We start from the raw sequence: 13,902 nt of genomic DNA on the forward strand, positions 1-13,902 counted from the left end.
GTGTTTGAAGGAAGAAAAATGCTGACTATGACCCTAAGAACACCATCCCTACAGTGAAGCACAGAGGTGGCAACATTACGCTTTGGGGCTGTTTCTCTGCTAAAGGTACAGGCCGACTTTGCCGCATTGAGGGACCAATGGACAGGGCCATTTATTGTAAAATCTTGCATGAGAACCTTTTTCCCTCGGCAATAACACTGAAGATGGGTCTTCCAGTGTGACAATAACCCAAAACATACTGCCAAGGCAGCAAAGGAGTGGCTCAAGAAGAAGCCCATTAAAGGTCATGGAGTGGCCTAACCAGTCTCCAGACCTTAATCCTAATAGAAAATTTATGGAGGGTGATGAAACCTTTTGAGTTGCCAAGAAACTTTAAGGATTTAGAGAAGATCTGTAAAGAAGAGTGGACCAAAATCCCTCCTGAGATGTGTGCAAACCTGGTCACCAACTACAAGAAACGTCTGACCTCTGTGCTTCCCAACAAGGGTTTCTCCACCAAGTACTAAGTCATGTTTTGCTTGGGGATCAAATAGTTATAAATTGAGTTGCAGTTCAGTGAGTAAAATATTTGTTTTATGTGTTTCTTTCTGGATTTTTGGTTGATCTTCTGTCTAGAGCTGGGCGATTTTTTTTTTTTTTTTTTTTTTTTTTTTTTTTTTCTCCAATCCTGCCTTTTTAAAAAAAACAAAAAAAACAAAAAAAAAACTTGATTCACGATTCGAATCGAGTTGTTGTTTGTTTTTGTTTTGTTTTTTTTTTTTTTTTTTATGGACACCGTGCCGGTTCTGAGGAGCTGCGGGCAGGAGTATTTAGACGAGGCCGTGGCTTCGGCCTAGTCCGCGGCATCTGGCCTCGCGGACTAGGCCGAAGCCACGGCCTCACCTAAAAACTCCTGCCCGCAGCTCCTCAGGACCGGCGCGGTGTCCATAAAAAAAAAAAAAAAAAAAAATTCGAATCGTGAATCAAGTTTTTTTTTTTAAAAAAAAAAAAAAACAGATTTATTTTTTTTGGGAGAAAAATCGCCCAGCTCTAGACAAAAGATCAACCAAAAATCCAGAAAGAAACACATAAAACAAATATTTTACTCACTGAACTGCAACTCAATTCATAAGTATTTGATTCCCCAAGCAAAACATGACTTAGTACTTGGTGGAGAAACCCTTGTTTCTTGGGGGGGGGGGGGACTATTTTGCTGAAAATTTGAATCGAGTTGACCTCTCAACTCAATTCAAATCGGTTTTTTTTTTTTTGTTTTTTTTTTTTCCCCAGCCCTAATTCTGTCTCTGACATTTAAAATACACCTATGATAAAAATTTATAGACCCTTCATTTTTTTTTTTTTTTTTTTTTTTTTTTGTAAGTGGGCAAACTTACAAAATCTGCAGGGGATCAAATAATTATTTTCACCACTGTATATAGCTGCCCTAATAAGGACTTGTGACTCTCTTGATCCATTTGCTTGCTTCCGTTCAATGACTGAAGACAGAAGAACGAGCAAAGGATGGAGGCCGCTACAGCCAACCCTTTTGAAAGTGCTCCTCATCTGTGCTCTTTAATGAGCCAATTACAGCTCTGCTTAGGTCTCTTGCATTAGATTGAGAAATAAATGAGGACAAACATTGGCAAAATACAGGTCACAGCAAAGTGGAACAAAGCTTACGCGTTTCGCACTACAAGGAGCGCTTAGTCAGAGCTAGCTCTATCTATCTATAATTACTATTTTCACATTATTAATTTAACATCATGAATTTAAATAAGTGTCAATTTAATATCAGCACCTTTTTTTTTTAGCGCAAGAAAAATGTATCCCTTTAAATTCTGTGCGTCTTCACACTGGTCCCTTTTTTGTGGTGTTTAAAAATCTTGCTTGCTGCATTTTTTTTTTGGTCAGTAAAAAAAAAAAAAAAAAAACATTGAAAACTCATCAATAACTCACCCCTGTTACGTTTTTTTGATGGGGGGGGGGTTGAGTCACATGACCTATGAAAAGCACAGAAAAATCACGTTCAAACTGCGGCAAAACTGCACGTGTTTTTAGCACCATTATTGCCACCTTTTTACACAATGCGCCATTTTCGGTCCTTATGTTTTGGCTGCCGAAATTTCAGCGCATCTCTTCTTCTAATGCATCAAACACCCCCCCCCCCCAGATTGATAATGATGCTGTCCGCTGTGCCTCCTGTGCTCCTTACACCAGAGCTGTGTCCCACTAATAGCAGAGGTGTGTGTCTGGCCGGATCACCAGGTGAAAACAGGGGGGGCAAAAAAAAAGCCTAAAAAAAGAACGAAACGAATGCAGCTGCTACATTTAATGATTGGTAAGCTGTAAAATTATAGCATTTTTGGTTTTGGGTGTAATACCACGTTGATAAATTGGCCTCTGAAGCCTAACCTCGGAACTTTAGGTCCTCGCCCTTTTTTTTTTTTTCCCCGGTGGGTGTTCACCTGGCCGCCCTGGGCTCACAGGAAGTGAGTCATCACAAAACAAGAATTTACCCCCAACAGGTACCGGGGGTTTGACGGCAGCAAACAACAATAAATGTTGTAGGTTTAAAAATGGCTTTATTTTTTTTTTGTGGCACATCAGAGTAAAAACATGAACTGTGTACATGGAGCTATAAAAGGGGTACAGAAGTGTACAACAGGCTATACATAATTGATGTATTACAAAAGCGCTTGGATAGTACTGACGCGTTTCGACCCCATCGGGTCCTCTTCAGAGGAAATGCATGCGCTGTAAGAGAATTTTGTATACATGAAACAACACTAACAATGTAGTTACATATAGTTGTAACAAGAAGGTCCAATAGTGCGTGATAAGGATTTTTAAACATATTTACCAAGAATATACGTATAGCTGTGTCCTCTGGATTTGCAATTTCTATGAGAAGCCCCCACCATCAGGTCCAACCATCAAAACCCCCCGATCAGTAACCACACACCCCCCCCCCCAAAAAGTCATCACAAGGGACATTACTTACAATCGGTCTGATGTGTCCTTTATGCACTTTACCGCCCCCCAAATTGTAATCTTCCAATGCGGCGAGGGTTACCGGAACTGAAATGTAATCTGCGCTCATCAAGTGTCATGTCCGCCTTTCCCACCCCCTCCTCCATTCATAGAAGGCGTACTATAGCTTCTGTGAATGGAATACAGGCAGATGGATGAAAGGTCTCCCTCCTCCATTCATGGCTCCTGTTTCATGCATGGAATCTTCTTGTATGGCTTCTGTGAATGGAGGAGGGGCAGGCAGGGATAACTGGCCTCCTAAGAGGGTTTCCTCCTGATTCTCTACTCTGTCTAAAAGTAAAACGTTTTTATTAAGGTTGTGCTGTAAAACATTGTGAAGCCACCCCTTGTCCATGCAGCTCTTTCTGAGCTTTTTAAATACAAGCCAGAATATGACAGCAGAGCTCAGACTGGTAAGGGTAGAAAGCAGCACAAGGAGCCAATAGGTTGTGCTGTAGTGGATGGGGGTGTGCTGAATGGAGGAGACAGCAGAGAGATGAGCTCTGCTTCATTGTCCAGCCACCAAGCAGAGAAGGGAAGGGACACCTTTAAGTCAAAGTGAAACTGCCGCAGGAAAAAAAAAAGAAAAACAGGTCCCCCCTTCCTTGTCGAAATGGATTGTACTATGTGGCAGAGCTGTGCAAATCTCAGGACACGGATGAACAAAAACACAATTCTTTGAAACATTATCCCTCATATCTGTGTCTTGTTTAGAGTTGATCTTTAAGTATTTTGTTGTGTATGTGGAACGGGTGAGCTTAAAACATCACCGATTACTTTGTTGCAATGCATAAGCTGGGGAGTATACAGAGAGAAGAGCAGAGGAGGAGGAGGGGGGACTTCTGTGGATTCGCCATGGCCAATCGTTTTGAGGAGGATCGATCATTGACAGAGGTTTCCTCGGATGATTGGAGGGGTCTGCTTCAAAATCAAGAATGTTCAACCATGGAGAGCCCCCCCGACATGTCTATCCTCTGCTGGCAGCCATATTTGCGGAGACATTGTGTGTGTGTGTATATATGTATATATATATATATATATATATATATATATATAAATTTTTTTTTTTTTTTTTAATTTATTTATTTCAGGTACTTATATAGCGCCATCAATTTACATATACATTGTACATTCACATCAGTCCCTACCCTCAAGAAGCTTACAATCTAAGGTCCCCATCTCACATTCATACATACTAGGGACAATTTAGACAGAAGCCAATTAACCTACCAGCATGTCTTTGGAGTGTGGGAGGAAACCGGAGTACCCGGAGGAAACCCACACAGACACAGGGAGAACATGCAAACTCCAGGCAGGTAGTGTTGTGGTTGGGATTCGAACCAGTGACCCTTCTTACTACTAGGCGAGAGTGCTACCCACTACACCACTGTGGATAGAGGATAGAGGATAGAGGATAGAGGAATCTCTGTACAAACGTTTTAGGGCGGTGTGAAGAAATACCGCAAAAGAAGAACGTCTTCAGAAATAGCAGTGTTAATAATTTTTTTTTTATCAATGAACAAAATGGAAAAGAAAATCAAATCAATATTTGGGGTGACCACTCTTTTCCTTCAAACCGGCATCAGTTCTTCTAGGTAGACTTGCACAACGTTTTTTGAAGGAACTCGGCAGGTAGGTTGTTCCAAACATCTTGGAGAACTAAGCACAGATTCTGTGGATGTCGGTTGCCTCCAATCCTTGTGTCTCTTCATATCATTCCAGACAGACTCCATGATGAGGAGATCAGGGCTCTGTGGGGGCCAAACCATCACTTCCAGGACTCCTTGTTCTTCTTCACACTGAGGCTGGGTTCACACCATTGCGAATTAGATGAGGGATCCTCACATCCAATTTGCATTAGCAGGAGATTTTGGCTGGCTCTCAATGGAGCCGCTTCACATATTTCTGCAGCGGGTCCAGTGCGTCTTTTGGTCCGTTTCAGGTCCACATTCAGCCCAAAATTCGGGCTGAAATTGGACCTGAAACGGTGAATGGGAAAGCACTAGAGCCACATGTGGCTCATATGTGAACTGAGCCTCAAGATAGGTCTTACTAACAGTGGCTGTATGTTTGGGGTGGTTGTCCTGCTGCAGAATAAATTTGGGGCCAATGACACGCCTCCCCGATGGTGTGGCATGATGATATTTCTCAGCATTGAGGACACCATTGATCCTGACTAAATCTCCAACTCCATTTGCAGAAATGAAGCCCTAAGCTTGCAGAGAACCTCCACCATGCTTCACAGTTGCCTGCAGACACTCATTATTGTAGCTCTCTGAAGCCCTTCGCCAACAAATAGCCTCCTGCTACAGCCAAATATTTCACATTGTGACTCAATCAGTCTAGAGCACCCGCTGCCATTTTTCTACACCCTAGTTCCTATGTTTTTTCTGCAAAGGATGTGGAAACAAGGCTAACGCCGCGTACACACGAGCGGACTTTTCGACTGGACTGGTCCGGCGGACAATTCGACCGTGTGTGGGCTCCATCGGACCTGCAGTGGACTTTTTCAGTCGAAAATCAGACGGACCTTAGATTTAGAACATGCTTCAAATCTTTCCAACGGACTCGAGTCCGGTCGAAAAATCCGCTCGTCTGTATGCTAGTCCGACGGACGAAAACCGACGCTACGGCAGCTATTGGCTACTGGCTATGAACTTCCTTATTTTAGTCCGGTCATACGTCATCACGTACGAATCCGTCGGAATTTGGTGTGATCGTGTGTAGGCAAGTCCATCGAAAAGACCGTCAGACCTTTGTTGTCGAAAAGTCCGACCGTGTGTACACGACATAAGAGCTTCAACTATGCAGGAAAACATAAGAATTGGGCTTCAGAAGAATGGCAGCGGGGCGCTCAGGACTGATGAGTGAAAATTTGAAATTTGGTCCTGCATTCACTTGGGCATTTGTACAGCGGTTGCAAATAGTTGTAAAAAAAACACACTATGGGATCTATTTAAAAAAAAACATTCACACAGTTGTTAATAATCTCCGTAGTGTCTAATATGCGTATTTTATATGATTGTCAGCTCCATCTGGTGTCCATAATGCAGCATTATCCTACACAATCAGGAAAATAGTGCATTATGGCCACTAGATGGAGCAGAAGATAATAGGAAATACATATTAGACACTATGGGGATACTTCATAACAGCTGGGTGCTTATTAATTTTTTATATATATATATGCACCCAGTAGGGTTTTTTTTGTTTTTTTTTTTAAATGTGAATTATCCCGTATCAATTTACAACCGTGGACAAATTTGGTGGTAACCCTACAGCTCCTTGAATGCTTCATTCCTCCTTTAGAAGTGATAAAATTAAAATCAATTGTCTCATATATCCACATGCCTTTTGGGTAAAGCAAAAAAGTGTGAAAATAGATAACTGATTGCTTATTCTACAAAGCTATTCCAGAATGGCCACAGACAGATTTCTTGGTACCCCAAGGAAAAGTTTATAGTTAAATCCTTATATTATTTTAAATGTTTTTTTTTTTTTATAATCCATGTCACAAATAACCTCAATCTTGTAATCAGTCAATCAGCCTACCTCGGCCTCAAGACGATGCATGAGATCCCAGAGTTTTTGTGCGGATGGAAGGTGTAGGTCCACCATCCAGCTGGTAAGTGTCTGTGAGTGGCTGTAAACTGTTGTGGTGGAACGGGGCACCGAGTGGTACTAATGTTTCGGGCAGTATGTGCCCAGGGAAGAATGCCCAGAATGCAAACAGTCTGTGTTCCGGGCATTCGTCCCTGCCCTAAATGTTAGCCGTAGCAGCTTTCAGGCTCTCATAGACTTTTACAGGCTACCGGCGGCGAGGCTGGTTGGTTAACTTGTGCATTCCACCTGCACCAAAACTCCAGGATCTGATGGACAGGGGGCTAAACGACCAATGTGTGTGAGGACTTCAATGGAGAAAAGCATTCACTCTGCTGTTTGGTATCATTATGTCAATCCCATTGACCATGAACCAGAGAAAGCAAAGGAGAGTATATAAGAGAAAATTTTAGATCAGCAGGTCAAAGGTAAAGGCTTGAAAACCTTCTCCGAGCAGGTTGATGTTCCTGTGACTACAGTTGCAAATATTGAGAAGTTTAAGGTCCATGGGCAAGTAGCCAACCTCCCTAGCCATGGACAAAAGGAAATACAACCCCAGATTAAACCGAAGGATAGTACAAATGGTAGACAAAGAGATAAAAGCTGACCTTTTGAGTTCAATAAACATTATCAGGGTTGGGTGGCACCATGCATCACTTTGTGAGTGACCGTGTACTCAGAGGTAGGACTCCACTATTGAAGGAAAAACAATATTTGTAAAAAAGCATATTGACAAACCACAATGCTCTTGAGTGAATGTCTTTGGACAGATGAGCTAAAGCTGGAGCTTTTCCGAATGCCACATCAGCTCTAGGTTTACGACTGAACAAGTAAAGCTTTTTAAGAAAAGAACAATGGACCTACTGTGAAGCATGGTGGAGGCTCATTTTATGTTTTTAGGACTGATTTAGATCAGTCTGCCATCGGGTACCTTGACTCTGTGTAGAACTCAATATAATCCCAAGACTACTAAGGAATTCTTAAATGAAAGGTACTGTACAGTGTCAGAAAGATTTGTCTTAGGTACAGGTCAGGGGTCCTCCAACAGGCTAATGACCCAAAGCACCATCTATATGCACCCAAGAATGTCTAAGCACAGAGCATTGGACTATTCTAAAGTGGCCTTCTATGGGCCCTGATCCTATCGAAGTTCTATGAAAGGAGCAAAAACGTGCCATCCGGAGAATTCACCCTTCAAGCCTGGAGACGTTTACTCAAGAAGAGTGGCCCAAACTACGTGTTGGCAGTAGCAGAAGTCTCTTTAAGAGATACAGAAAACTCTTGTTTGATGTGATTGCCTCTAAAGGTTGTGTAACAGAAGATTTGCATTGCACTTTGTGATGTAAGGCTTGGATGCAGCTGCTCGGCCATGAAGCACTCTGCACTGTTGTGCTAATCTGAAGGCCACACAAAGTTTGGAGGTCTATAGCTATTGAAACTGCAGACAGTTAGCGCCTTCTGTGCACTGTGCGCTTCAGCATACACTAACCCCGCTCCATCATTTTATGTGGCCTATCACTTCATGGCTGAGTTGCTGTTGTTCCCAGTTGCTTCCACTTTGTTATAATACCACTAACGGCTGACAGTGTAATATTTGGCAGCAAGGAAATGTCATGGATGGACTTATTGTACAGGTGGCAACCAATCACAGAAGCACACTTGAATTCACTGATCTCCTGAGAGCGACCCATTCTTTCACAAATGTTTGTAGAAGCAGTCTGCATGCCTAGGTGCTTGATTTATTACACCTGTGGCCATGGAGGTGATTGATACACCTTTTTTTTTTTTTTTTTCTTTTTTGTTCACGTTCCTTAAACACGTGGATCCCTTTCTAGATTGTCCTGTATACATTTAGGTCCCTCTGTGTTTTTTTTTTTTTTTTTTTGCGAGGATACTATTATACAGTGGGGAAAATAATTATTTGATTCCCTGAAGATTTTGTAAGTTTGCCCACTTGCAAAGAAATGAAGGGTCTATCATTTTTATCATAGGTGTATTTTAAATGATAGAAACTGAATATCAACCAAAAATGCAGAAAAAACACATGATACAAATGCTATAAGGCTACTTTCACACTGAGGCAGTTTTCAGGTGTTTTAGCGCTAGAAATAGGCTCTAAAAAGAACCTGAAAACCGCTTCCAATTCAGTGCAATGGGTGCTTTCACACTTGCGGCGGCTTAGCAAAAGCTATAACTAGCGCTCCCAAAATGCCCCGCCCATTGAAATGGGCAGCACTTCCAAAGCGCTTTGAAAGCGCTGGAAAACTGCTCTTTTTTTTTAGTTTTTTTTTAAGATCCCGTTGTCACCATACCTAAATAAGCTGGCCCACTAGCACCCAAAAAGCGACACTAAAGCACTGCAAAAATTATCAACACTTTAGCGCTGTTTTAGCGGCGCTGCAGTGTGAAAGCGGTCCAAATTAGGTTGCAGTTCAGTGAATAAAATAAGTATTCGATCCCCAAGCAAAACATGACTTAGTACTTGGTGGAGAAACCCTTGTTGGCAAGCACAGAGGTCAGACGTTTCTTGTAGTTGGTGATCAGGTTTGCACACATCTCAGGAGGGATTTTGGTCCACTCTTCTTTACAGATCTCTAAATCCTTAAGGTTTCTTGGCTGTCTCTTGGCAACTTGAAGTTTCAGTTCCCTATTATCTATAGGATTAAGGTCTGGAGACTGGCTAGGGCACTCAATGACCTTAATGTGCTTCTTCTTGGGCCACTCCTTTGTTGCCTTGGCGGTATGTTTTGGGTCATTGTCATGCTGGAAGACCCATCCATGACCCATCTTCAGTGTTCTGGCTGAGGGGAGAAGGTTCTAATCCAAGATTGTACAATACATGGCCCCATCCATTGGCCCCTCGATGCGGCAAAGTTGGGCTGTACCTTTAGCAGAGAAACAGCCCTGCAGCATCATGTTTCCACCTCCATGCTTGACTGTAGGGATGGTGTTCTTAGGGACATAGTCGGCTTTTCGTCTTCCTTCAAACGCGGCGAGTCGAGTTAATGCCAAAGAGTTCAATTTTGGACTTATCCGGCAACAGCACTTTCTCCCAATCCTGCTCTGAATCATTTAGATGTTCATTGGCATGACTGTACATGTGCCTGCTTGAGGAGGGGGACTCGCCGTGTTTGGATGAAGAAAAATGCTGACTGACCCTAAGAACACCATCCCTACAGTCAAGCACAGAGGTGGAAACATTATGCTTTGGGGCTGTTTCTCTGCTAAAGGTACAGGCTGACTTTGCTGCATTGAGGAGCCAATGGACGGGGGCATGTATTGTAAAATCTTGGATGAGAACCTTCTTCCCTCAGCCACAACACTGCAGAAAGTTTATGGAGGGAGCTGAAACTTCGAGTTCCCAAGAGATAGCCAAAAAACCTTAAGGATTTAGAGAAGATCTGTAACGAAGAGTGAACCAAAATCCCTCCTGGGATGTGAGCAAACCTGGTCACCAACTACAAGAACATCTGACCTCTGTGCTTGCCAACAAGGGTTTCTCCACCAAGTACTAAGTCATGTTTTGTTTGGGGATCACTTATTTTACTCACTGAACTGCAACTCAATTTATAACATTAGTATCGTGGTTTTTTTTGTTTTTTTTGGATTTTGGTTGATATTCTGTTTCTATCATCTAAAAACCTATGATAAAAATTATAGACCCTTCATTTCTTTGTAAGTGGGCAAACTTACAAAATCTGCAGGGGATCAAATAATTTTTTCCCCCACTGTGCATGTAGACTCCCTTTTTAGAGTGTCCCATTTACATTTAGGTTTCCTTTTTTTTTTTTTTTACGCCAGTGTTCTATATCCATGTAGGACCTTTGTTACGATGTCTTGTATACGTTTAGGCCCCCCTTTTTTTTCTGGCAGAGTCCCGTATGCATATAGGACCCCTTTGTCCTGTATACATTTAGGTGTGACATTTCCCCATATACAGTATCTCACAAAAGTTTTTAAAATATTTTATTATATTTTTTCATGTGACAACACTGAAGAAATGACACTTTGCTACAATGTAAAGTAGTGAGTGTACAGCTTGTATAACAGTGTAAATTTGCTGTCCCCTCAAAATAACGCAACACACAGCCATTAATGTCTAAACCACTGGTAACAAAAGTGAGTACACCCCTAAATGCAAATGTCCAATGTGGGCCCAAAGTGTCAATATTTTGTGTGGCCACCATTATTTTCCAGCACTGCCTTAACCCTCTTGGGCATGGAGTTCACCAGAGCTTCACAGGCTGTCACTGGAGTCCTCTTCTACTCCTCCATGACGACATCACAGAGCTGGTGGATGTTAGAGACCTTGTGCTCCTCCACCTTCCATTTGAGGATGTCCCACAGATGCTCAATAGGGTTTAGGTCTGGAGACATGCTTGGCCAGTCCATCACCTTTACCCTCAGCTTCTTTAGCAAGGCAGTGGTTGTCTTGGAGGTGTGTTTGGGGTCGTTATCATGTTGGAATACTACCCTTCTCTGCTTCAGTATGTCACAGTACATGTTGGCATTCATGGTTCCCTCAATGAACTGTAGCTCCCCAGTGCTGGCAGCACTCATGCAGCCCCAGACCATGACACTCCCACCACCATGCTTGACTGTAGGCAAGACACACTTGTCTTTGTACTCCTCACCTGGTTGCCGCCACACACGCTTGACACCATCTGAACCAAATACGTTTATGTTGGTCTCATCAGACCACAGGACATGGTTCCAGTAATACATGTCCTTAGTCTGCTGTCTTCAGCAAACTGTTTGCAGGCTTTTTTGTGCATCATCTTTAGAAGAGGCTTCCTTCTGGGACGACAGCCATGCAGACCAATTTGATGCAGTGTGCGGTGTATGGTCTAAGCACTGACAGGCTGACCCCCACCCCTTCAACCTCTGCAGCAATGCTGGCAGCACTCATATGTCTATTTCCCAAAGACAACCTCTGGATATGACGCTGAGCACGTGCACTCATCTTCTTTGGCCGACCATGCCGAGGCCTGTTCTGAGTGGAACCTGTCCTGTTATACCGCTGTATGGTCTTGGCCACTATGCTGCAGCTCAGTTTCAGGGCAATCTTCTTATAGCCTAGGCCATCTTTATGTAGAGCAACAATTCTTTTTTTCAGATCCTCAGAGAGTTCTTTGGCATGAGATGTCATGTTGAACTTCCAGTGACCAGTATGAGAGAGTGAGAGTGATAACACCAAATTTACCACACCTGCTCCCCATTCACACCTGAGACCTTGTAACACTAACGAGTCACATGACACCGGGGAGGGAAATGGCTAATTGGGCCCAATTTGGACATTTTCACTTAGGGGTGTACTCACTTTTGTTGCCAGCGGTTTAGACATTAATGGCTGTGTGTTGAGTTATTTTGAGGGGACAGCAAATTTACACTGTTATACAAGCTGTACACTCACTACTTTACATTGTAGCAAAGTGTCATTTCTTCAGTGTTGTCGCATGAAAAGATAGAAGAAAATATTTACAAAAATGTGAGGGGTGTACTCACTTTTGTGAGATACTGAATATTTAAGTCCCAGTTTTTTTTTTATTTTTTTAAGCCCTCTCAGTGAGTTGTGTAGTGGGGGGGGGGGCTTTTCTCATCAAAAACTTGACTCCCATCCAAGAGCAGATTAGGATATTAGGCGCTCGGTGGGACACATTAGGAGGAAGGCTGCGTCCCGGCAGAGGGGTGTGAGTGACAATAATGAGAACCACATGTCCAGCAGCTCCCTCCTACACAGGCTGGGAGTCGGGGAGGGTGTCTGGCTCGGCAGAGCTGCACAGCACACACTTGTCACCATGCCTTGGCCGTTCTATTGCCTGCTCTTCCTTCTTCTCACCCCCCAGCAGGTCCTGTCCTGCCCCAGCCGATGCCTGTGCTTCCGCTCCACCGTCAGGTGCATGCATCTGATGCTCGACGCCATCCCGGAGGTGCCCGTCCACACCAGCATCCTGTAAGTCCCACTCTCATATTTATTGTATAATTGTACGACTTTACGAGAACATGTGTAACGACCCAGCGCCAAACCAGATCTGTGCAATCCGGTTGGCGCACAATTTTTATTACAGCGCCGCACGTCCGCGCAATTGTTGGTTAAAGTGGCGTATTGCAGTTATTAGAACTGCAACATGTATATTAAATATATAGTAAAGATATATAAATTTTTCTTCTGTTTTTGCCAAAAATGTTATATCTGATTTTTAATAACAGTCAGATTAGTAGTGATTTTTTCTGTTATTAAAGTGTATGTAAATCCCGCTAAAAATCGATGATCTCCACCATTACTAGTAAAAACAATAAAAAAAAGTTCCTAAATCTTTCCCCAATTTTTTTAAACGCAATAACTTTTGCGCAAACCAATCAATATACGCTTATTGGGATTTTTTTTTTACCAAAAATATGTAGAAGAATACATATTGGCCTAAATTGATGAAAAAAATTAGGTTTTTTTTACATTTTTTGTATTGGATATGTATTATAGCAAAAAAGTAAAAAAAAAAATTTATAATTTTTTTTTCAAAATTGTTGCTCTTTTCTTGTTTATAGCGTAAAAAATAAAAAATGCAGAGGTGATCAAATACCACCAAAAGAAAGCTCTATTTGTGGGGAAAAAAGGACGTCAATTTTATTTGGGTACAGGGGTCACACGTCCGCACAATTGTCGGTTAAACTAACATGTTGCAGTTATTAGAACTGCAACATGTATATATAATATATAATAAAAATATATAATTTTTCTTTTGTTTTTGCCAAATATGTTATATCTGATTTTTAATAACAGTCAGATTAGTAGTGTTTTTTTCTGTTCTTAAAATGTAGGTAAACCTAAAAAATGTGCTTCTCTTATTTTGCGTTTTTTAGGTCTGTTAAATATACAGTTGAAAATGTTTTGTTATATCTGTTCGATAAGTGAAAAAAAAAAAAAAAATACCCATTGATCCTGCCAAAAATCCATTGCTGTTCTTTTTTTGTTTTTTGTTTTTTTTCCATGAAGATTTTTATTGAGAATAAAAGAAGCCAATGTCTTTAAGAACATCTACAAGTAGTACATCGATAAAAACATGTATTATAACCTCTACATACAGTGTTGAAGATAACTTGACTGATGTATGGAACATTTAGGGAAGAGTCTTGATTGCTGTTCTTAACACTTTGCAATCTTGTCTCAAGCAGTATTAGGACTACAGAACTCCTCCCATGTCATGGCTAAAAGGGAGGTGTTCTGTAGTCCTAGCACACTTCCTGTCCTAGGTTGATAATGCTGCGCCCTCTATAGATACAGTATAGTGAATG

General features: G+C 41.9%; 1 protein-coding gene across 1 annotated transcript in view; it reads left to right on the forward strand.

Annotated features, from left to right (window-relative positions):
* The first annotated feature begins 12,281 nt into the window (after positions 1 to 12,281).
* LOC141114009 (peroxidasin homolog) overlaps positions 12,282 to 13,902 on the forward strand; it is a 77,722-nt gene continuing 76,101 nt past the window's right edge. Inside the window, exon 1 of the mRNA XM_073607430.1 lies at positions 12,282 to 12,562. Within this exon, the coding sequence (XP_073463531.1) occupies positions 12,324 to 12,562 (239 nt within the window). The 5' untranslated portion in view covers positions 12,282 to 12,323. The remainder of the gene's footprint in view (positions 12,563 to 13,902) is intronic.

The sequence above is a fragment of the Aquarana catesbeiana genome, linkage group LG12, assembly GCF_042186555.1.
Source record: "Aquarana catesbeiana isolate 2022-GZ linkage group LG12, ASM4218655v1, whole genome shotgun sequence".
Classification (NCBI taxonomy): Eukaryota; Metazoa; Chordata; class Amphibia; order Anura; family Ranidae; genus Aquarana; species Aquarana catesbeiana.